The following is a 25,864-nucleotide window of genomic DNA, read 5'->3' as shown; positions in this document are numbered from 1 at the left end:
AAGACACTCAGTGTGCTCCTTTGCCGTTTTGTCCTAAATGGACTTGCCAGGAACTGACTGGTCAAATTCTAAACCAGCAGCATCAGTTGTATATCCAGCAAATAAGACTCTCCACTTTGCAGCTCCTGACGTGCCCTCTTTTCAATTTGTTTCTGGGAATTGTATCACTGGGGCAGGGATTATCAGGATTACAACATAAGGGGGGACGTGCAATCTTCCAAATGAGGTTACCATCAGGTGAATTACTACGGGGGGCTGGAGCCCACAGGGGGAGTTGAAACCAATGACAGGATTACAGAGATCAATACCAGGAGATGGAGGGTACAGAGCAGTGGACAAGGAGCCACCAAGAGGGGAAGAAGAAGGAGAAGAGGTACGAGAGAAGGAAGGATAAAGGAAAAGAAGCAATTGGGGACTGAGTTTTTAATTTAACGGACGTGGAGTTGGAGATTTTAGACTTGGGTTTAAACTTTATACCTCATGTTAACATGAATAAATTATAATAAACATAAAATGAATGTTAAGTTTGAATAAACAAAAAGGTGTTCATGCAGAATTTCAACAGAGTGGGTTGAGAAATGCAAGAATGTTTCTTTTGACCCCAAGAACCAGAGAAGTGAATTTTTGGATGTCTTTAAAACTATGGTTGAGAATGTAAAAAAAAAAAGTTAGGACCACTAATAATTATATATCTTTTTAAAGACCTAGAAAAAAGGGATTAAAGAATTGGAGAATAGAAAATATGTTATTGTAAGAGCTGCAGATCACGCAAGGGCCATTGTTATTTTGAATAAACAGGACTATGAAGAGGAAATGGCGAGACTGTTGTCTACTAAAGATACATATAAAAAAAATCTAAATTATTGCAAAAGGGATAAAGGATGGGAATTCTCGCCAAAAATTAAGCCTAATATTTAGTCCCTAAGGCCCCTCAGATCCCGAACATATACGATCTCCCTAAAGTAAAAAAAAAGTCAGATCAAACCTCCAGAGAGACCCATTGTCCGTGGGATTGAGTCTATTTTTTCAAGGGTCGGTGAATACCATTTGCTTCAAGGGATAGTGACTAAAAATTAATCATATTTAAAAGATGGTGTTCTAAGAAATTCAATGTAGATAGTTTACTAGAAAAAGTGGATGTCAATGCATTGTAATACAAGTACTGCCTTACAGGCAGTCAAAAAGAAAAAAATAAGATCATTTTGGAATTACTATGGCAGACAATACTACCAATAGTGTAAGGTAGTTACCATAGGAGCCAAATATGCTCCCAGTGTAGCTAATATAGTTACAGCAAAATGGGAAGAGGAAGACGTTTATCACAGATGGCCAGAGATGGTGCTTTACAGGCGCTACATAAACAATAGTATGATTGTATGGGAGGGTGCACAAGAGAATTTGGAAGCTTTCCTACAAAAACTAATTAACAGATCCGACCTAAAGTTCACTGGAGAACATACAGGTCAACTTTTGAGATCTCACAATTTTTAAGTATGAATTATTGTGTGTTATGACACAGGGTTCATCATTATGTATGAACGTTGGATTTATTTTTCACATATGTATAATAAGGGAATACGTGAATAGTAGGGATTTCACCATCACCAGATTGTGGGATTATAGATTTGCGCTACTTGCTTCTTTCTTCTTGTTCCTTAACCACTTGCCTACTGTGCACATACACCCCCTTCCTGCCCAGACGAAATTTTAGCATCCGGCACTGCGTCGTTTTAACTGACAATTGCGGGGTCGTGCGACGTGGCTCCCAAACAAAATTGGCGTCCTTCCCCCCCCCCCACAAATAGAGCTTTCTTTTGGTGGTATTTGATCGCCTCTGCGGTTTTTATTTTTTGGCCTATAAACAAAAAAGAGCGTCAATTTTGAAAAAAATACAATATTTTTTACTTCTTGCTATAATAAATATCCAATTTAAAAAAAAAATAATAATTTTTTTATCTCAGTTTAGGCCGATACGTATTCTTCTACATATTTTTGGTTAAAAAAAAAAATCACTATAACTGTATAGTGACTGGTTTGCGCAAAAGTTATATTGCCTACAAAATAGGGGACATAATTATGATTCTTTATTTATTTTTTACTAGGATTGGCGGCTATCGGCGATTTTTATTTATATATTTTTTTATTTTTTTCGGGACTGCGACATTATAGCGGACACATCGGACACTTTTGACACATTTTTGGGACCATTCACATTTATACAGTGAACAGTGCTATAAATATGCATTGATTACTGTATAAATGTGACTGGCAGGGAAGGGGTTAACCACTAGGAGGCGGGGAAGGGGTTAAATGTGTAGTCTAGAGAGTGTAATAACTGTAGGGGGAGGGGGGTGACTGATCTGTGTCCCCGTGTACAAGGGACACGGCATCGGTCTCCTCTCCCTGACAGGACGTGGATCTCTGTGTTTACACACCGAGATCCACGGTCCTGCTCAGTTACTGGGCAATCGCCAGTGCCCGGCGGCCGCCAGGCACACGCATTGTTGACCCAGTAATGCGACGGGTGCGCGTGTGCGCTCCCCCTAGCGGCTCTAAATGACAGGACGTCATATGACGTCCTGTCAAAACAACAGAGTATTCCGCCCGCCGTCAAATGACGGCGGGCGGGTGTTAAGCGGTTATTCATCCTTCTGTCATTCCCTGTACAGCAGCACTCTGAATGGAAAAGGAAGGGAGATGGCACCGCTGTAATTTAAAACAGAGAAAGTAGTGTCACCCTCCTGGTTGTGTTGCCTGATAGAGTTGTATGAATTAAGCTGTTTCTTTGCTACATTGTGTAAAAGACGTTGCTCACACGGGTGTACTATAGTGTACACCCCTCTAGGGCTGTGTTTACCTGTTTAGAGATGCACAGGTGTTCCATGCATCCCCATGTAGGCAGTCTCGTTCATGTTAATTGGGAATCAGTGGCTGCATGGACATAGCCACTGCTTCCATTTGGACAACCATGCAAATAGGGGTTAGTGGCCCCAAACTGTACACCCAAACCCACATAGCTGTCAAATTGTAAGCTGTGAATTTGCACCTGTAGCAGTAATGTCCAAATTGAAATAAATGAGACTGCCTGCATGGGGGGGTTTGGAATAATTGTGCATCTCTAAATGGAGAAACATGGCCCTTGCACAGGTGTATAGTACACCCATGTGAATGAGGCCAAACAGTTCACATATGTGTATTTAGTTGTTTGTCTGGAGTTTGTAAATATTCTTGTGTGGCAGCATGTTGACACTTTTAGGATTATCTAAAAAAAACTTTCCATGTAACCTCCTTTCTTACAAATGTTATGATGTTCTATTAAATGATATCTGCCAACAAATTATTACACAGCCTATATAAAACTTAAAACGCTGCATGTCAGTAAAGCACATTTTGTGTTAGAGAGTAAAAACATTTAGTAGAATTGCCCTGGAATCGTTGTGGAACATAATAAGATGCCCCTCAGAAAACACTGTGAAAGAACCCAGGCACACACAAGTGAAAAACCATTGGAAGTGTTCAGTGGCATTTAAATACATTTTCTCTTTGCAAATTAGAAACACTTTTTATAATGTTTTTATAATTGTCAGGAATCTGTGTGTGCTCAAGCTTGTCTATTACTGTCTGTGAAGACCTGAAATGTCTGTTGGTGTATTATTTATCCTCATTGCCTGGCCTGTAGACACATTATATTGCCCCAGTATTAATAGGCATAATAAGCCTAGAAAAAATGAAATTATTATAATACTGAAATAGCTTTCAGCAGACTGTTTATTGCTCTGTGCTGATTGGCTGCTTATGCTTTTTAAAACTGACAGATTTTGTTTACAGTGTCAGTCTACTCAAAGCTAATATTTCAGCTTTATGTGAATACCGGTGAGTTGAATAGTCTACTGACTTTTCTCTGAATAAAAGAATATCATTCCTCCTGCATCTTTCTCCATAATTTGAGATCTCTAAAGATTTAGCAGTGAGAAAGACCCCCCTTTTATTGACTGTAGCAGATGGGTGGAGCCGGGAACTCAGATGCCAGTTGAGCCCCAAATATGAAAAAAGTATGTGTTCAGCTTTTCTGCCCCCCCCTGAAAATTTTAAGTTTTAGCTTTGGCTGATGAGATCCTGTAATTAAACTGTTAATGTGCCAACATGGTCAGGCTGTTGTAAATAAATCTATTTGATTGACCACTTTGTCCTTCTCTTTCACTTTTATACTTTCTGGAAAGTTTGGAAGTGCCATTGGAATGTGTAACACTGTATGATAATTTTTCCTCTCTAAATGATTACACCAGTTACCATAACAAATGTCTGTTCCTTCTGGTGATATGTAATTCATATACGTCCCCTGTAATCCCTTTGTTTTCACCTCACCTTGGCTGTGCTCTGTGTTTGCTAATAGATGAATAGAACCATAACTGGGGGAAAGTTGCATGGGATCCTGAGATGGATTTGTTTTGTATTTAATTTTTTATTTTGAAGCTTCACATGGCACAACTGACCATTGCATGCCCAACACACCTCTTTGCTTGTACTAACTACTGTTTCAGTATGATTTGGAGCAAAGGAATAATACCACTCCATGTTTTGCTGGCAATGCTACCAGGCATGTCCTTGGAGTTTTAGTTTTTGGAAAATAAGCATTATTTAGAAACCTTTAATTTAATTAAAACCGTTTTAAAAACACCCAGTGGTCTTAATTGTGAGCAACTTACTTTATTCAGGGTAACTTGGACACCAGAAACCTAAAACATTTAGCAATTACAATGCTAGTCCCATAGCTGTTTACCTATGTCTGCTTTTTGCTTTCAAACTAAATCTAATCTGTTTTGGCCTTTACCAACTCCAAATGCTTGTCAGTGACGCAAGCCTTCCTGAGTCAGGTAGAAAATACTAGGTACACTTGCAATGCTGTTTATTGCAATCTCTTTTAGTGTCTATAATTTGATTTTTAATTTCCGCACATATATCCTATGATGTTTATTTGGTTATAAAGGTATGGCTTAATTGCCATATTTTCTCTCTTAAAACATCTGGCAATAAAACAAATATAGGGAACTGGTAAGGACAGCTGTTGCTAAGACTATTTAGCATTGAAGGCTTGTATCAAAATACAGCATTTGTTGCAGGATAGGGTGCACCTCAACAGAATCAGTAATATTATATACAGTATAGTGTGTGTGTGTGTGTGTGTGTGTGTGTGTGTGTGTGTGTACACTTTAATACCAAAGGCAATGATGAGGCCTGTACCAGGGCTAAGGCCAGTACTATGCCTACTATAAAAAAAAAACAGTGGCCAAAGAGAAATACTGTATGGAAATCCACTTGTCGATAAATGAATAGTGTAAAGCACTGTTAACATCTGAATCAGAGTTGGGGTGGAGCTGTAGAGTGTTGGATGGTAAACTTGGCAGCTAACGGCAATCCTGAGGTGTTCTATTTAAAAGTTTAAAGCGGAGGCTCACCTGAATTATTTATTTATTTTTTTTGTTTTTAAAGCCAGCAGCTACAAATACTGCAGCTGCTGACTTTTAAAAAATGTAACTCATACCTGTCCAGGTCGCCCGCCGAGGGCGAGCAACCTCTCGGCTTTCCCCACCATAATCGATTAGTTGGCCGATTTTTTTGTTTCGATTAATCGGATAATCGCCTTAAAAAAAATTAGCATTTATAAACATTTTTGGACCAATTTGTTGTTGGGCAGATTACAAAACACAAATTGCCGCAAAAACACATTTACATGCTTTTCTGCAGCTTCTCCATTGAAGTATATTGAACCAAAAAAAATCAAAATAGCACTGTTTTGCGTTAAAGTCCTTGCCCTTTCCAAATACGCAGCAGCTGAAAAAAAATCGTGAATGTGTACGTGTCCCATAGGAAAACATGGAAATGAACTGTAGTGTGTTTCTGCAAAAAGCACCCAAAAACAGAGGTGTGAACCCAGGCCTGAGATGTTTAGTAACATAATGGGGTTAAAAAAAACAAAAATAAGTACAAAAAGAGCAAATAATCGCTATTGTAAGGGGTTAATTTTTTTTACCGTGGGACAGTGAAAGTAATATTTACAGTAGCGATTCGCTTTTTTGTACTATAAAAGGCTAATTTTCGTTTTTTAACCCCATTATACTGGCCGATTAATCGATTATGAAAATTGTAATTGATTAATCTCATCGATTAGTGGTCAATTAATCGATTAGTTGTTTCGGCCCTAATTTTAACTACACCTTCCAGTATGCAAATGCTACTTTTACCCACTAAAGCAGTGGTTCTCAACATGGGGGTCGAATGATGATTTGCCAGGGGTCACCGAATCATTGGCTGTTCTTGAAGCCCGCACCGCTCTCCCTGCCTTTTTTTCAGCTGCCCAGCAGGGCTTTCCCTGGAGCCTGCGGCCACCCACTCAGCCTCTTAGCAGCTGCCCATTCAGTTCACGGCATGGCTGGGGGGGGCAGAGACTAGAGGTCAGCCGACTGGTGAGGAATGTGAAGTGGGAGGGACTTGAAGAGACACCATCTCGTGATTTCAGCATAGGTGTCACTGCTACAAGACAACACAAAGTCGGAGACACAGTGAAGCCAGGGACACAGTGAGTAACACTACCTGTGATTATAGTTGCCTTTAGAAGTCCCCACTACAGTTCTCAGATGACCTTGATCAAGAGCACCTAATCCACTTATCCCATCCCCCCACTAAGGAGTAAGAGAAGGAATAAAAATAGAGAATACATGGAAGGGAGAGGAAATGAGGGGGAGGAACAAAGAAAAAGGGAGAGAGAGACGGCTAGAGAGGGAGGAGGGGGGGAACGAAATTGGGATAGAGAGAGATGATGGGAAAGGAAAGGCCAACAAAGAGAGAGTGGTACATGCTAAAATGTACCACAAAGGGTTTTAATATTGTATGAGTGGAAGGGACCCAGGCAGTGCTAAATGTCTGTGGGTTAGGGGTGCAAATTACTTGTCTTGCCTTGCCTTGGGTGCTGACAACCAATGCTACAATCTTCTTTTCTTTTTTTTACTGTTAGGGGTCCCCACAACTTGGGAAATTTTATTTAAGGGGTCATGGCACTAGGAAGGTTGGGAACCACTGCACATAAGATTGAAGAGGTTCCATGCAAAAGCGACATTTGCATGAGTTCAATGCTTCTTATTAGCAGGGTCTATCTTCCCATGTGAGATTACTTTCTCTGCGTGAATGTAATACAGTGTGCAAACTAGCCATTAATTTTAAAGTAAATGTAAACCCGAAAAAGAAATTCATTGAGGCTTGCAACTTGTACAGTATAGGATTTCATGTCATCTGTGGCCAGTCTTGCTACAAAGAGGTAATCCGGCTCTGCGCAATCCTTTTCTCTTTTTCAGTAAGATTAAAAACTGACACACTGAGAAATAGTAAGTTCTTCCCCCTTGCTGTGAGTGACAGGAGATTTCCTTATCTCATGAACCAGCCTGTGAGAGACATTCTGTGTACTTCCCATCCTTCGCCTTTCTTCTCCAGCTCTCCCAGGATTAACTGCTCCACACCTCAGCATGATTGGGCATGGTGACTTTTCTGTATTTTGACTGGATGTTGGTGATCATAGCAGAAGTTCAGTGTAAGAAATACACAGGAGAAAATACATGTTGACATGGGGAGTGTAGAGGTGGGCGGGGAGTTCCCTGACATCACGACTCCACCCACGAACTTCGGACAACGGACCCACCCACAGAATCGATAGTTTTTCGGGTCTCATAACAAGGAGACATGTATATCCTTTATAAATCAGCACTATGGCAGTAGTTTAGAAAAGATGAGAGTGGGTTTACATCCACTTTAAGCAAAATATGGCTTTAAATGAGTGACAAGAAGCTGTATCTTATTTGCTGTCCATGGTGCTGATGGCTTAAATGTTGTTCTCATTTAAAGGGGTTGTAAAGCTTTGTGTTTTTTCACCTTAATGCATCTTTTGCATTAAGGTGAAAAAAAACCTTGCACTCTTGGGCCCCCCAGCCCCCCATTTTACTTGCCAAGCCACGAAGCCGTCAATTAAATTAATGACGCGGGGGGCTGGGCCGAGTGATACAGTCGGCAGCTATAGCAGCCAGCTCCTATCACAGGATTGTGCCCACAAGGTAACCCCCTTGGGAGAGTGCTTCCCAAGAAGGGGGTTAACTCTTGCGGGGAGGAGCCGAGACGGCTGCCGAGGGACCCCAGAAGACCAGGATCAGGGCCACTCTGTGCAAAACGAACTGCACAGTGGAGGTAAGTATGACATGTTTGTTGTTCTAAAAAATAAATGCATTTACCTTTACAACCCCTTTAAACAACCAGTGGAAAAACAAAAAAAACACACAAAACCGCTTTTAACTTTGTCTCATTTAGGCTTCTACTCCCAAGCAAGCAAGCAGTAGACCACTCAGGCACCTCCTTTGTTACTCCTCAGGTGGGATGCAGAGTTAGGGGGATTCTGGTGGAGGGCCAGTTTAACCACTTAAGCCCGGACCATTTTGCAGCTAAATGCCCAGGCCAGGTTTTGCGATTCGGCACTGCGTTGCTTTAACAGACAATTGCGCGGTCGTGCGAGGTGGCTCCCAAACAAAATTGGCGTCCTTTTTTTCCCACAAATAGAGCTTTCTTTTGGTGGTATTTGATCACCTCTGCGGTTTTTATTTTTTGCGCTATAAACAAAAATAGAGCGACAATTTTGAAAAAAATGCAATATGTTTTACTTTTTGCTGTAATAAATATCCCCCAAAAACATATATATATATAAAAAAAAAAAAAAAATTTCCTCAGTTTAGGCCGATACGTATTCTACCTATTTTTGGTAAAAAAAATCGCAATAAGTGTTTATCGATTGGTTTGCGCAAAATTTATAGCGTTTACAAAATAGGGGATAGTTTTATTGCATTTTTATAAATTTTTTTTTTTTTTTTACTACTATTGGCGGCGATGAGTGTTTGTTTTTTTTTTTTTGTTTTTTTTTTTTGGGACTGCGACATTATGGCGGACACTTCGGACAATTTTGACACATTTTTGGGACCATTGTCATTTTCACAGCAAAAAATGCATTTAAATTGCATTTTTATTGTGAAAATGACAGTTGCAGTTTGGGAGTTGACCACAGGGGGTGCTGTAGGAGTTAGGGTTCACCTAGTGTGTGTTTACAACTGTAGGGGGGTGTGGCTGTAGGACTGACGTCATCGATCGAGTCTCCCTTATAAAAAGGATGACTCGATCGATACGCCGGCACAGTGAAGCACGGGGAAGCCGTGTTTACATACGGCTCTCCCCGTTCTTCAGCTCCAGGGAGCGATCGCGACGGATCGGCTTCGTCCCGGATCCGCACGCAGCGGGGGGGGGGGGGGTCCCGATCGGACCCCCCACCCGCTAGAAGGCAGGGACGTATATATACGCCCATCTGCCTGTCCGTGCCATTTTGCGGACGTATATAGTCGTGCGGCGGGCGTTAAGGGGTTAACTAGATTCCCTCTGGTATAAATTTAAAATTTTGCACACATGTTAAAATCTGCATTTTTTGGCTATAAATATTTTTATATACCAAGAACACTATATTTTCTGAATGCAGATACCACGTATAACTAGATGATACTTGCGATTGGAAAATCTCATTAACCCATATTAGGACAAGGATCCTACTTTGATCCGACAAGGATATTCAATGGGTTGAAGTAGGATCAAAGTCAGACCAAAGTAGTACAGGGAGCATTTTCAAAGTCGGCCCGGCTTGTGTCAGACCAGTTGGGACGGCTCTCATAAGGAAACATTGATTTTTACACGTAATGCGACAAGAGCTCCCAATGTCTGAGCGTTTGTCGGACAAGTATGAACCCAGCCTCAAACTAAGAACATTTACCATTTTAAGATATTCAGGTTCGCTGAATAACAGATAATAGTCCGATTTTAATTGATTTTTGTGTGAAGTTGTTACTATGCAGCATCACCTACCCTGATGCAGATGTCAACAGTGCCTTGCCCTATTACTCTAGCAACCAGTGGATTTCCTTCTAGCATTTCTCTGGCTATTTTTTTTAAAGTAGGCACAGTACTGACCTTGGCCCTAGTACAGGCCTCCTTATTGTCTTTGGGACTGAAGTACAGTGCTGTGCAAAGGTTTTAGGCAGGTGTGACGGAATGCTGTAAATTAAGAATGCTTTTAAAACTATGAACTTTTGTTTTGTTTATTTATATCAGTTACAAAATGCAAAGTAAGCGAACAGAGGAAAAATCGAAATCAAATCAACATTTGGTTTCAAACCAGCATCAATTTTTACACTTGCACACTTTTGTACACTTTTTTTGTACATCCCTTTTGTAGGATTAGAGTTGGTTGTATGATTAACCAATTATACCAAGCAGGGGCTGATGATCATCAATTTCATATGTCAGTTGAAAACATATGTCTTGGCTGAAACAGAAACAGCTGTGTAGGAGAAGTGTGGCCAAAAATCTTTACTTCTGACGTTGAAACAAGGCTAAGCGACTCAACTATGCACCAAAAAAACAAAACATGGAAATCGGGTGCATAAAAATGGCAGCAGGTACTGATGTGTCAAAATTTGAAATATTTGGCTATAGCATTTGGCTATAGCAGGAGGCAGTTGTGCTGAACAGAGGTTCAATAATGAGTGTCTGCAGATAACAATGAAGCATGGTGGAGGTTCCTTGCAAGTTTGGGGCTGCATTGCTGTAAATCGAGTTGGAGATTTGGTCAGGATCGCAATGTTGAGAAATACAGGCAGATACGGTACTTATCCATCATGCCATACTATCAGAGAGACATCTGATCTCAACATCATCAGGTCTGTCTGGGATTACGTGTAGCAATTGAAGGATTTGAGGCCGCCTACATCCACAGAAGATCTGTGGTTCGCTCTCAGGGTGTTTGAAAAAACCTACCTGCTGAGTTCCTTCACAAACTGTGTGCAAATGTACCTAGAATAATTGATGCTGCTTTGAAGGCAAAGGGTGGTCACACCAAATATTGATTTGATGTGGATTTCTCTTATGTTTTTTTATTTACTTTCCATTTTGTTAATTGATAAAAACAAAGGAATAAGGCTGGCCATATACTATACAATTTTCTTCTATAGATTCCCTTTAGATTTACCAAAACCATATAATATGAGGTCAAATCTAAACACTTTGCATAGAAATTGAATCGAGCAGACCCTTGTGCTACACAGTTGAAGTTTAATCTAAAGGAAATTGAATAAGAAAATTGTATGGTATTATGGCTCGCTTAACACTTCTATTTCTGAAAGCATTCTTTAATTTAAAGCATTTTTCACAGCTGCCTAAAAACTTTTGTAGTGGACATCTCACAAAGTTTCTTCTCTCTTTGGCAGTCAGATTTAACCTGTAAATTTAACATTGATATTAATACTAACATTAATATTGTACCTCGTCAAACCATTGAGCAGGCATCGATAAATGGCTGTAACTTTTAGTTTCAGCTTGGCTGCTATGCTAAAATCTTTCAGGTTTGCTATTGCATTATTCTCCTGCCAGTACTCATGCATGGGTATCCTGGTTACGGTGCTTGACTGCAAAAATCTTGTATTGGAAGCACTTGTTCTGCATGTTCTTTGAGGGACAATATTTCTACCGATCATTTATAGATAATATTTAGGGTAAGATCACTCATCTTCCTCAGTGGAACAAACCTCAAGACTAGACTGTCAAGTCTTCCTCCTCCTCTGACTATTTAAAAATGTTCTCTTTGTTTCTCCACTACCTCATCAAGACCTTCAAAGCCAGGTTCACAGTCTGACTACAAGGTCTAGCACTCAGTCTGTCAAATACTCAAAGACTGGGTAACTTTGCAACATGGTGGGATACTTGGACAGCTTGCGTTTCCAACCCTTGGGTGTTGGAGAATTTATCCCAGGCCTACAAACTGGAGTTTTCCTCTGTGCCCCCCTTTTTTTTTTTTATTTTTTTTTTTTTTTACTCTTAACATTCCTGTATTAAGCCCACTTGGACCTTCTGAATTTCTGTTTCTCAACAATGCTAACAGCTTCGTAAGCTATTTTTCATAAGGCCGATCATTGGACATGGAAGACATACTTCACTTGACGTAAATCTTGGGGCTTCCACCCTAGAAGGTCCTCCATGGGATAACTCCCTCTTTTTCCTGCAATCAGGCTTGGACCAGTGTTTCGATCCAAGCACTTTCAAGGGACAGATTTTTGCTGGGTCTTTGTTTCAGAGCCCATCTATCCTTCACACTTTTACACCTTTTGTACAGGAAGGCTCCCATGTGGTTCCCCCCTGTGACTACAAGGGAACACAATCCGATTCTCCCTGAGCTTTAGCGATCACCGTGCAAACCCATTAGTGACATGCCTTTGTCTACTCTCACCCACAAGGTTGTGTTTCTTGTAGCTATCACCTCTATAAGGCGAGTGTCTGAATTGGTAGCCTTCTCCTAAAAGGAACCATTTCTGGGTTTGCATAAGGATCAGGTGGTTTCCCTCTGTCAAGTTCACCAAAGATACATTTTCCTCCAACATCTGTATATGGTTCAGTCCATGAGTCTATCTATTAGCTGCTGCTTCTATAGGAAGACTGATTCCTTTTTATTCCGAATAAGTAAAAGAGTACACCAACTTCTTGGTCCACTTTTTCTAGTAACTCAGGCAGACCAGCATGCAAACGTATGCTCGTAACAATTGGTTCTGCTTTTTCTTGCATAGGTGCACTCTACTAGATCTGTGAGCATTTCCTGCTCTTTAATGCATCATGCAACCTTTTCTAATATGCAAGGCTAAGATCTGGGATCCTGTTTTCGTTTTCTAAGTTCTAGCAGGTGCATGTTCAGGTCTCATCTAATTGTACCTTCAGTTGTTGGGTCCTTCAGGCAGCTCTTTTAACTGCAGACAGTCCCCAGTTATCGATTGTATTTTATTGACCCTTTTAAGCTGTGTTGCACACTCCTCTGTTAGACTGCTTTTAGATGCCCCAACAGTCAAATATTCCTGTGTCCTTCAATGGACTAAAAAGAAAATAAGATTTATGTACTCGCCATAAAATCCTCTTCTGTGTAGATGCTACTGTCAGTACTACTTTATACAAAACTGAGGTATGATATTTGTAGGTGAGATTATCCTGTCCTGGCCAACTTTTTAACAAAGAAAATTGTGGCGCTGCAAAATAAATGACACAGGGGTAGGATAAAGTCCGCTGAATAGGAGGTGAATCCTTGTTACAAAAATAAACAAAAACGTATATATTTAAGACCTAAAATAAAATATTTGTTGTTTAAAAATTGAAAATGAAAGAATATAAAAAAATATATATATTTAAAAATTAAACAAATTAATTGAAATTAAAAAGTAAAAATAAAAATATATATGGTGAAACCTGGGATTGGGTAGTGTTGCAGTGGGTCATGAGGGAAGGAACACTGTTCTGTGTAGAGCTGATTGTCCCAAAAACGTTGTCCTAGGGCGAGCCTTTCAAAGCAGGGGAGACCAGAGCAGGGACTCCAAACATGTATACAGAGAAGAAAACAAAGGCGCCTCCAGGTTAAAACGTAAATGAAGCTTTTAATACATAGATGACAGTGTGAACTTACATTTTAAAATCTTAAAATCCGGTGAGGAAATAGTAGAATCAGATGCTGGGAGAGGAGGATGAGAGGGACGTCTATCCGGGCTGGTTGTTTGTGCTGGTAGTTTCTCCGGGGACACTCCTGTACCTGTCGGGTCTTGTGCTGTAAAACAGCCGGTCCGGGAGGGTAGTGGGAAACGAGGCCCGGAGCGCAGCGTAGACCACGGTGACGTCACCTAGTTGCGACGGCGTTTCAAAGCTGGCGCCGTCGGATGACTAAGCGCGCTTCTTTCTCAAGCATGCTGGTCTACGCTGCGCTCCGGGCCTCGTTTCCCACTACCCTCCCGGACCGGCTGTTTTACAGCACAAGACCCGACAGGTACAGGAGTGTCCCCGGAGAAACTACCAGCACAAACAACCAGCCCGGATAGACGTCCCTCTCATCCTCCTCTCCCAGCATCTGATTCTACTATTTCCTCACCGGATTTTAAGATTTTAAAATGTAAGTTCACACTGTCATCTATGTATTAAAAGCTTCATTTACGTTTTAACCTGGAGGCGCCTTTTTGTTTTCTTCTCTGGCCAACTTTTTATGTTTTCTTTGTTGCAAGTGTCCATTTCTCTCGTAGACCGCCATATAACCTGACAATATAAGAATTCAGATATCACTCAGTAGACTCTAGGAAAAGCATTTTACAGGGAGTACAGAAATCCTATTATACTGCACCTTACAAGTCAAGTAATGTAATAAGTAAATTTTTTCTTTAATCTTGTCTTCCTTTATTTTCACCTGGTGATACTGGAAAAAAAACACTTCCTTTGCTAATAAGGGTGAAACCCGCTCACTGTATTGTATGTGTAGAGGGGCAGCATTGTCACCCTAGGACATGACTGTAGGACACCACCTCTGCTCCTTGGCTCCATTGCAAGGGGGGAGTTGTTAGTAATTCAGGGATAGCTGGAAACAATGTAACTGATATGTGTGCTGCAGAGAGTAGAGGACTTTATCAGATCAAGACACAAGATTTTCTGTCAATCAACGAGAATCTTTTTTTGCACAAACATTTTCAATGGTATATTGCAAATTGAATATGTTCATTGTTAGGATTTTGCCTGTTCCAGATCAGTGACTAAAAAAGTTTTGCAACCAACAGCCAAGCGACATAATAGATAAGCCCCATGTCAATTGCACCTAAAATAAGCTTAAACATACAGTAATTTGTATATTGGGGATGCATAAACTGTATATTAGGTATTATTAGGGGGCAAAAATCTGAAGCGGTGAAGGTGGTGAGGGAATACTAAGGAAATTAGACTGGTAGACTGACTCTTTGAGCAGGGTGATAATCCATCACAAACTCTTGGCTGAGTATTGAGGTGGAAGACCCAGTTGGTCATATTGTAACTGTTCACTGCACTCTATCAGAATTAGTGTTGGTTGCTGAATGCGGAACTTCATCCAAAAAAGAAAGTTTTGCTTGTTTGCAACCCTCCACTGCCACATTTGGCACTTTTTTGCTGGGGAGGGGGGAGCGGGTACCCGATTTTGACAGGTGCCCGGTCCCACTTTCAGTCAGATCGCCGTGGTGATCTGTGCAGAAGTTCGGCCCCCTACCTTCCCCCACAGCTTTCTGTGACACATCACAGGTGCCAGAGCGAGCGCAGCTCCCACATGTGCAGTAGGAGACTGGCAGTGAAGCCTTGCGGCTTTCACTGCTGGTTTCCTTTTACCTAGAATTCCAGTGCATAGACCCGAAGCCGATTGAAATTAGCTTGGGTAAGGACATCGCTGGATCCCAGGACAGGCAATTGTCCTTTTTGTTACATTTTTTGGGAGAGACTAGAGCTCCTCTTGAAGTAGTTTGCCTTTCATTTAGGCATGTGCAACTGTACTGAATATTCTGAAAGTTCAACTAAAGGCAGAACTTTTTTTTAGTTTTAGACAGAGTGGAGATGGATTGGAACACATGTTTTTATTGCTACCTCTGTCCCCATTAGGAATATTCACCCTCTTTATTTGTCTACTGTTGTCACGAATGAAAGTAAAGGAAAATTCAAAATTTTGGGTTGTTCCCAGAACAATAAAAGAGGTGAAATCTTCCAATAGGGACACTAGTACGCCTATAGTTCTACTTGAAGCCTCCATATTTCTTTCATGGTTGATGTACTTAAAGAAAACTTGTGCTTTACATCTGTAAGGACAAAACAGGTTCACCTGAAAATTCCCCTCCCAGTGGCACATAGCTACAGTTCCTTTACGTTACTACTGTGATTCCAGCCTTGAGACGCTCTGTGTAAGCTCTGAGTCATTCTTGTTGGAGCTTATACAGGGTTGTGGATTCCTCACTTGCCCCCATTTGACAGTGCTGGACCAATCTCACCCAGCACCAAAGCTGTTACATGAAAGTAAGGGAAGTGAGTCGGATGCTCTTCCACACTGGAAGTATTTTCTCCAAACTGCTAAACAAAGTGTAACAAAGAAAATGTTTTGCTTGAGAGAGGGTAATCAAATATGACCTATTTCTTTGGTTTGTATGGTCCAGCACAGGTTTGCTTTAAAAGAGTATGTATGTGGATGGGAATGTATGCAAGTATAGGAATTAAAAAAAATAATACTCGCCTAGACGGCTGTAGCTTTGATTACAGCTACAGCTGTCCTCCCGCCAGCTTCACCCCAAGAACTGAGCGATCAAACACCACTGATCGCTCAGTTCTCCCCTCCACTCTTAGCAGAGAGCAGTGACTGTTAGTCACTGGCTCTCTGCTCTGCCCCTGCAACATTTACTGGAGCGCTAGGCTGTAGAGAGGGTAAAAGGGACTGGATTAGGCTCTCAGTGGCTGAGCCAGCTGTGGTCAAGGGATATGGGTGGATCCCTACTGAGTCTTTCCCAGTAATGTCAGCCAACAGCGGACTTTAGCTTGTTGCCTGCTAAAAATGGGTCACAGGAGTGCAGAATGAACTGCATTCTTGTGATCCATAGGAGAAAGTTAGCCAATATAGCTTTGGCTGTACTTCTCTTTTTAAGTACATTACTATGGAAAAAAATATAAAGGCCTCTATTGCTAATTTAAAAATGCCAGTTGCCTAATTGCATCCAACTTAAGTCAGATTGGGAACCAGCATACAGCAAATAAAAGTTAGAAAAATATAAGAATTCCTTATCTTTATACTTGTGCAATGTCGGTGACTTTTGAAAGCATTGAAACAAAAACATTAGCATTGCAACCAAGAAACTGGCTCATGTGTCTCTCATAACAGTTGTACTTTTTAAAAATAAGAATTACTTTTGCACATGATTTGCTGATTTAAACTGTGCACACAATTAGGTGTTCAAAGACAGTTTAGGTGTTCAAATACAGTCATTGGCTGTTTTATAGTTGTGCAATCACCAAACCAAGTTGCCCTCTCTGAAGTCTAGTGCAGTAATATCTGAACTGTAGGGTTCCAAAACTACATATTAGAGCTTTGGAGAAGTGATTGTAGATACATTTTCTACCATAAGCGCAAATAGACCTGTTTTCCAAAATCTGTCCTCCTTCCGTCTGCACTGCACCCAAACCCCAGAATCTCCATTCTGTACACCCTTTCCCCCCTTTCACATGGGACTCTGTTTCACACATGACATGAGCCCCCCCCCCCCCCCCATCCTCGACTCATTTATTTTCCACCATCTAAGTTATCCCACATCCTATTTTAACTTTTCTTTTTCTTTCTTTATTTACGTTCATTGCAGCCAGATCTCTGTGGTTTACAGATGGGCTCAGGGAAACTCGCAGAGGTGCGTCACAGGCCCAAAAAGAAGCTTGCATCAAAAGAGCATCTTTGAGATGTGCTAGCATTTGCAGCTGCAAGTTCTGCGTGTGCTATAGATATGTTGCTTGGCTCATACGTTTCTCATTCACTCCCGGACTCCAGGGGCCCATGTCACTCATAATTTCTAATTTGTTTTATTTTCAGAGCCGCCAAATGTTTTTTTTTAAATGGAATCCTTTCTGAAAAGAAGCATGGAGGTTGCTATTCTGTTCTATTCTACAAATGCTAGTTGGTTGGCTGTCATGTCGACCTTTTTAGTTTGAGTCAATGACCTGGCACAAGTATGTAGTTAAGATTTAAGCAATAGCCAGACAATTGGCATCTCCAGAAGGTCAACAGTGACAGCAGCCATGTTTCTTTTTGGAATGGTATGTTTTCAGATTACCTAGATTGAGGTGGTGCTGAAAAATTGAATTTCTTTTTGATTAACTTATATCATATTTAACCTTTTCACCATTAACCTTATAAAATAATAAAAGTGCAAGGTGTCAAAATGTATTGAGGATTGTAAAATAATATGGTAAATTTTCAGTGCAGTGCCTTAAAGAAGTAGTATCATTAGGTGTATCCTAAGTGTAGTCATAAGATAGCCCCCTCCCCCCCACATAGCTAAGAAAGAGATGGCTGCTTGTCTTTTCTCTGAGCATGTTCCTTGGCTCTGAACACTCCCTTTTCCATCTGCATTCCTTTTGCTGCCTCTTGTCTGCAAAAGTGTTCAGAACTGAGACAAGCAGTCGTTATAAAGCAGCCATCTCCTTCCTAACTATGTTGTCAGACCGGCCGAGGGTGGAGGAAGGCTTTGCCCTGTCCAACTTCACAGCTGCGCTTTAGCAGCTCCAGGCAACATGAAAGAAAGTACTTCATGTACTTTGTCCCATAGGGGACAGAAAAGTGGAAAAAAAAATTGAATAATACTTCTTAAAACACTTATTTTTAGGTGTGATTAGTTGGTGTCATGTCTCCAGTTCCTTCTGTAAGATTAGTTCTCCCCAGACATGCCATATACTTCAGATGAATATTACCTGATCCAGCTTTTTTAGGCAAATGAGTCTATATTCTTCTGCATGTGGCTCTGGAGATGGTGTTTGCCCAACTACTGTTTCCCCAGAGATCAGCTGTCTTCTCACTTTTTCTTCCTCTAGTGGCTTAGAAATGAATGATGCTAAAAGCTAGTGCTCTACTCAATAGTAAGACCTTGCAATTTAATATAAGGGTCACCCTAATGTCATTACATTCCCTTTTCAATCTACAACCAGACATGCTTTTCTGTGACTAGATAATCCCATCTTGCCACTGACGCAGGAATATTCACTTTGTGAACAATATTTTTTTCAGACCGGCTCCCTTCAATTTTGTTATTGGCTGCCTGGGCCTCCCATAAAAAAAACTACAAAGAGCCAAATGTAGATCATAGCCTGCAGCATTGACTTATAGCATCCTCATCAGCGTTCTTGGGTCTATTGCACTGAGAGCTTTATCTATTGCAAATAACATGGTGGGGCTTCAGTGTTTGTTTTTTCTTACCATGGAACTGATCAGGTTGATATATAGGAAAGATAGAATTCCATAAGTACTTTGGAACAATCTGTGTCTGCATTTACAGAACAGAAGCAGCTATGGATTTATATTAATATTGACCACAATTGTATGTATAAGGCTAATTTAAAGTTACACTTTGGTTCATCAACCTTCTGTGACTGTCTATGTGAAAGTAAGTTTGTTCTGGAGAGGCCCAGTCTAAAATTTCTGAATATTTTCATATATAAACTGTATTTGGCATGTGTACTATAATAAATAGTTTTAAAAGGAGAACTTGTATGTCTCTAACACGCTTAACAGAAACAATAAAGCTATGTATTTTTGTACATTTGCACCATAAAAATAAGTTGCCTCTAACGAAGTGTGCCCCATTTCTGGCTGCTGTAGCATTTGATAAATTATTTACTTTTATTAAAACTGCAGTCTCTTGTTGTTGCCTTATGTCTGTCATTGAGACCTTGAGTTCTTTTCACTCAATGCAAGGTGTTCTGTGTTTGGAGCCAGGCAGACTGTGGCATTCATGCACACATTCGCCATTAACAGAATCCCTCACAGTGAATAAATTCTCTTATGTGGTAAGTCTTAATAGTAATGCCAGTTAAACTTGCTTCCCCATCAGTTATATACTTTAAAGCTGAACTACACTGCATCTGAGCACCATAAACCAAAAAATCTGTTTTAATTCATTTTTAACATTCAAAGCAAAATCCCCTCACCATTTATGTAGCCATGCTTTATTTTGCTGAGAAATCACTTTGAAAAATATCCCCTAGCATTTTTGGCTATGGTCATTTCTTAAGTAAGGGCAGGTAATTAATGTAGCATTTACTCCCTGGAATCCATCTGCCCTTAGCTCACACATGCAGGTAAGGGGGTGTACGTGGCTGAGAGAGACCCTCATCCCCTTCTGAAGACTCTTGGGATATGACCTCATTTGCCTATGCCTGGAAAGCAGGAAGTAACTAAATAAATGTAAATGTTTAAAACCAGTAAATATTATATACTTTTCTATCTATTTACTAATGCTAATTGAGAGAGTAAAGTACCGCTTTAAGTGAGTTTTGTTTGTCTCTTTTTAACTTTGCCTTATCTAAAGATGTATGGTCCATTTAAGAGTTGTCTAAAAAGGAAAAATGAGCCTTCCTGAAAGCAGGAAGAAGGCTAAATATACTTTCCAGTGAGCAGCCCTAGATGTATTAGTTGACCATATAGGCCAGGATATTATGCTATGCACAGAAAATAACTGTCTTGTTTACAGATATTTGGAGGGAAAAGGTACATTCTTGCATTTTTATAAAAAAAAATTTAACACATTTGTGCATTTTGCATTCCTATAAAAAAAAAAGATCACACACACAAACATAATTCTCTTAATACTTTGTCATATATGCCTTGGTAAATGACCATTAATGTCATATTTTGCTTGGAGAAATTAGATAGCGTCAACGATTCCTTTATGTAAGGTTCTAGAAATCCTATACAAATTGCTATAGGTGGACATTTTGGTAGGTGATGCCTAACGTTATATTCTCATGGAATTAGTTAAATGTATGCAGCACATGGGATGCAGTGACGAGTGTAGAAGAAATTACCTTTTTATTTCCTTTCCTTTTTTTTTTTTTTTTTTCAAGTTTGTTGAATTCTGAGTTGTGTGTTTTTTTTTTATTTTTATTTATTTATTTTACTTTTTTTTTACTTATTTAGTATCAAAGGATTTTTGGACATAGTCCCAGTCAGATCCACAAATGGGCCTGTGTTCCTGAGGACTGATGAGTAAAAATACTAAAAAGAAGAGTACCACCCGAAAGTGCAACCTCCGCTTATCTACTTCTTCATCCCCTCCGGTGCCACATTTAGCACCTTTCAGGGGGGAGGGGGTACCTGTTTTTGACAGGTACCCTTCCCCATTTCTGGGCAACAGAGCCAAAGCACTGTCCCTCAGAAGTTTGGCCCCCCTCCTGCTTCCTCTGCCACTTGGCCAATTTAGAAAGGGCAGCGCTCTTCGTGCATGTGCATTAGGTAACCGACTGTGAAGCTGGAAGGCTCTACAGCCGGTTTCCCTTACGACGAATGGTGGTAGCAGCACCCGACAGCCAATCCGAACATCGGCTGGGGTGCCGACCTTGCGGGCTCCCTGGACAGGTAAGTGTCCATATATTAAAAGTCAGCAGCTACAGTGTTTGTAGCTGCTGACTTAATAAAAAAAAATCCCAGGCGGGACACCATTTTAAGGTCTCCAAATGTAGTGATCACGAGTCTTCTAACTGATATAACTGACTAAATTACTTATTGTAAAATAATAACAGTGACCTTACAGTTCACCACATTTCATTGACCAGCTTACCATAGCTCCTACCCATTAAGTTCAAGCTTGGTCACTGACATTTAAGTCCAGCAACAGTCATCTATCTTTATATAAACTGTAGTTTGCTGTGTATATGATCATTTTGTATACACATTAATGGAGAATTTCTAAAACTGGTGCACACAGAATCTGGTACAGCTGTGCATAGTAACCAATCAGCTTCTTACTTCAGCTTGTTCAGTTGAGCTTTGTCTATAAAACCTGGAGGCTGGTTACTATGCACAGCTGCTGTAGGTTCTGGGTTCACCAGTTTAAGTAAATCCCCCCCCCCCCATAGTGTTATAGGATAATGCCTCCATTTGGATCTTTGGATCTTATCACTCTTGGTGTCTTCTGCCATGAAACCTCCATTCACTAGTTCCTGGCTCTATTCCTGTCCATCATGGAGTTTTATTTGTTTCCTGTGGGTTATTTACTAAAACTGGAGCACACATAATCTGGTGCAGCTGTGTATAGTAACCAATCTGCTTCTATTTTCAAGTCGTTCACTTAAGCTTTAACAATAAAACCTGGAAGCTGATTGGTTTCTAGTGCAGAGCCACACTAGATTCTGTGTGCACCAGTTTGTTAATAACCTCCTCTGACTGTTCTTGGTGCTCCTGCTGAATTCTCTGTTAGCATAGTTTTAAGTTCAACTGGAAGTGTTGGATCCTCTTGTTGCATTTGCAAGTGTGCATATCTGGAAACTTAAGTGTAAAGATTTCACTACCGTTTGTGATAAGTCTTTAAGAGGTATAATTTAGCTCTTCTGAAATGACCAAAAACTGAAATATTTAAGATTTGGGTGTACTGGATTAAGATATTTAATTTATGAATTAAGAGTGCCAAGTTCTGCTGCTATATTGGTAATCTGTCCCTATTAAAACTAAAGGCTAGGTCAGTGTTGCCAACCTACCAGATTGAAATTTACTGGCACGACACCCGAAATTTACTGGCGTAGTCACTTTTACTGGCACAGTTCACAAAAGTTACTAAATTTCATTTTTAGGTGCTAATTTCAGTATTTAGGCTACAAACAAGTACGCTAGGCAAATAGCAATGTGATTACGGTAAAAAAACATATTTTGGTTGTTTTCGCTATAATAAGGGCAAATTATTTAGTCACATCACCCCTTCACCCCCCTCTGCCACCAACACCCCCTGCCTTAACCCCCCTCTGCGGTGCCACAATCTCCCCCTGCCTCCAATCACCCCCTGCCTCCACCCCCCTCTGCGGTGCCAACAACAACAACCCCTGTCTCCATCCCCCACCCTCTGCGGTGCCTCCAATCTCCCCCTGCCTCCATTGCCCCCTCTGCGGTGCCACCGCAGCCACCATCACCCCCTGCCTCCAATCTCCATGCACAGCTCCAAGCCGAACCGATCTCGGCTATTTTTTTACTGGCACATTCCCGCAACTACGGACATTTACGAACGGGGGGAAAAGTGCCCTTTTTACGAACTGTCCGTAAAAATACGAACAGTTGGAAACACTGGGCTAGGTTCACCCAGTATTCTTAACTCCTGATTTTTGAATAATAACCTATTAGCAGTCTCCTGGCAGGATATTCTTTTCTGTAGCCCCTTGCGCAACAAGTTCCAAGTCATTACAAAATCAAACAGGGAGCCAGGTTGCCCTGTAGAGAATCTGTACTGGATATTGGAACACATTCAGGACACGTAGTTTTATTAGGCTGACATGCTTATAATGGTCAAAGTGGGGGCAGCATTGGTAGCTTTGGTAGGAGAGACAATAGAATCTAATATGCACTATGTTTGGTTGTTATAGAGTGGAATTAACCGAAATCCAATAAAGTAACTGAAGTATTATAGACCTTAATGGTGAAAGAACCAGCAAAGGACGTTTATAAAGATACGAATGATAAAATATAGCAATGTAGAATATACTGTGTACTGTAGTTCCATTTTGCACAGAGCTTCAAAATGTAGTTTATTATGCTTTAAAAGCCAATCCCATCCAAAACTGATATTTCAGCTTTATGTGTTTGCTAAATAGTTTTATTAATCGCTATTTGTTTATTTATTTTTGAATTCCTAATAGAATCACAATCAATAAATTCAGTTGCTAGGCCTTCATAGCTTTAGCTGGGGGAAGTCAAATAATGGTGTCACATTGCCCTGATATTTTCTTTTCTGTATAATGAACAAAAAGTTCAGCAGATAATCTGTAAGTTATTACCATCTATATTATGGGTGTTTTGCAGAGGGGTGAAATGCAAAGTACTGCAGGGAATTCTCAACCTCTCAGTCTAGGAGAGAAGAGGGTAATTCAGTCCGTTTGGTGCCCAGCAAACCTAAACTATGTATGTTGGATACTAATGCATATTAGGCAATTTTTTTAGACTTCATGGTTATACATTTGAAAATCTTATATCATTAGCAACGTTGCTAGAGAAGTAAAATTTGTAGTAAGTGTACAAACTAGAAATAATAAAAAAAAAGCACTTTTGTTCCCTTTTTAGTTTAAAACATTTAAAGTGTTGAATTTCTGTCTGGGTTTACAGAAAATCCAGTGTAATCCACATACTTCTCCCCATATTTAGGTACTGATTCTTCTTTATATAATCCAGATAAAATTGAAAGTGTTGCTTATCAAGCTATCAAGTATGTTGATATCTTGTTTGGTAATATTCCAACATTCCTTTGCTCCACTTTTTATTAATCAGGACCATATGTTTAGTCCTTCCACTACACTCAGAAATTTAGATAATAAAAAAAAAATACTAATATATAAATAATATAATCCCATAGCCTCATGCATTTTAACATGGATCATGCACATTTAACTCCACTCCATTGTATGTATATTGTCTGGTCTGCACTTTACCACCATAACCACTACTAACCCTTTCTGCCATCTTTTAGACATTAGTTGCATCTGTCACCACACATTACTCATCCACCTTGTTTCACAGCTATAATTTACTTTTTTTCATCTGGGATACTGATTTCAGCTTTGTGTTTTTACCAGATAATGACTGTATATGTAATTTCTTCATAGCAAAACCAAGGTCTCAATAATACAACAGTCTTCCAGTGTATTCAAAGACTGTGTTATATAGATTTTTGGAGACTGAGATAAAAATGGTTCTCTGTCTTCCTTACCACAGGGAATCCCAGAGCAATGGGCGAGACTACTGCAAACCTCAAACATCACCAAACTGGAGCAGAAGAAGAACCCTCAGGCTGTGCTAGATGTCCTCAAATTTTATGATTCCAAAGAGACTGTCAACAACCAGAAGTATATGAGCTTTACGTCTGGAGGTATAATCCTTTTTTTTCTATTTTCTTTTTACAAAACAATTCCACTTAGGATTTTTAGCTAAAATTTAGAACAAATAATTATTTATTTTTAAATTGTTAGTCTGTAAGAGCATTCAGCAAGTGTTTATAGATTTATACCTGGAATTCATCCTTTAGCTGCAAAATAAATCTTACATATTATTCAAACTTGTAACTTTTATGGTTGCATTTCATAATGACAGACTACTTTTTAAATCTTACAACATATTCAACTCTGTATTATGAGAGAATATCACTAGATTTATTTTATTTACTTTAAATTGATATGTGTTGGAGCAGAGCCGATGGGAATACTGGATTTGACAGGCTGGTGAATTTTCTCAGTCTGGCACTGAACATTAAGCACTAAAAGGTGGATTTAAATAATTTTTAATATAAAAAATTCTTTAGATACAACCTCTATAAAGTCCACTTTTGGTGAAATTTGATTAGATTTATTTTGAGGATGCTTTGTGCCTGTTCCGTGAAAATGATTGTGCATTGTGCTTTTATTGAAACAATTGTAAAATCAAACAATTGTATCACTACAGGTTTATCGCAAATTTTTTATGAATCCGAAAAAAAATACATTTGGTAAGGTTATTTGTAATTGGTGCTGATTTTTTTTATTTTTTTTGCAGATAAAAGTGCACATGGATATATCGCTGCTCACTCTTTGGTAGGTTGTACATTTTATTTTCACTTTCTTATATGTTCTCAGCTCTTTATTATCTAACATCAGAATCACAATGTATATATTGTGTGACATGTTAATATACAGTAGCTTATTTGTGACATTAGGACTTTGCATATACACAGCTTGCTGTGCATACCTGAAGTTCCTGTGGTAATATACAAAGATACACAATGCTTCTGTGTGCAGTTTCGGTTACAAGATTACTAGGTGTTCATATTCAAATGGTATGTACACCTTGTCAGTGGATTATTTTTCTTAAACTAATAAATGAGCAGTCACAAAAACATTTCTCTGGTTTTCACAGTGCTGCTGCATAGTATATTCCCTTGGCAGCAATTTGGCCACATTAAAATTTGGTATACTGTACAGGGATGATTGTATAACCAGGTGGAAGACAATAATATGCTTAAAATTTAGGAACACAAAGAACCTTTTAAAGTATATATGTAATAATCTGTGCAGCAGATTGTTATATTCATCCAACAGTCTTGAATTTGCTTACATACGCTGAGTTTAGATTGGTCACGCACATTAAAGTGGAATGCTATAGAAATGTAGAATGTGTGTTGGAGATATAAGATCCAATCCTGTTGTAAAAGATCAATACAGTAAACTTTAGGTGAGG

General features: G+C 39.7%; 1 protein-coding gene across 5 annotated transcripts in view; it reads left to right on the top strand.

The window, feature by feature from the left end:
- The window catches only part of PAK3 (p21 (RAC1) activated kinase 3), a 243,536-nt gene that overhangs the window by 177,032 nt on the left and 40,640 nt on the right, over positions 1 to 25,864 (top strand). For 3 of the 5 annotated variants that reach the window (XM_040323877.1, XM_040323878.1, XM_040323875.1), the window contains 4 exons: positions 4,221 to 4,250; positions 17,277 to 17,321; positions 24,371 to 24,524; positions 25,184 to 25,221. In XM_040323877.1, coding sequence (XP_040179811.1) covers positions 4,221 to 4,250; positions 17,277 to 17,321; positions 24,371 to 24,524; positions 25,184 to 25,221 — 267 coding nt within the window. The remainder of the gene's footprint in view (positions 1 to 4,220; positions 4,251 to 17,276; positions 17,322 to 24,370; positions 24,525 to 25,183; positions 25,222 to 25,864) is intronic. The other 2 variants (XM_040323879.1, XM_040323880.1) reach the window with 2 other exon arrangements.

The sequence above is a fragment of the Rana temporaria genome, chromosome 9, assembly GCF_905171775.1.
Source record: "Rana temporaria chromosome 9, aRanTem1.1, whole genome shotgun sequence".
Lineage (NCBI taxonomy): Eukaryota > Metazoa > Chordata > Amphibia > Anura > Ranidae > Rana > Rana temporaria.
Note: the sequence above shows the minus strand (reverse complement) of the source record. Positions and strands in the feature narration are given on the sequence as shown.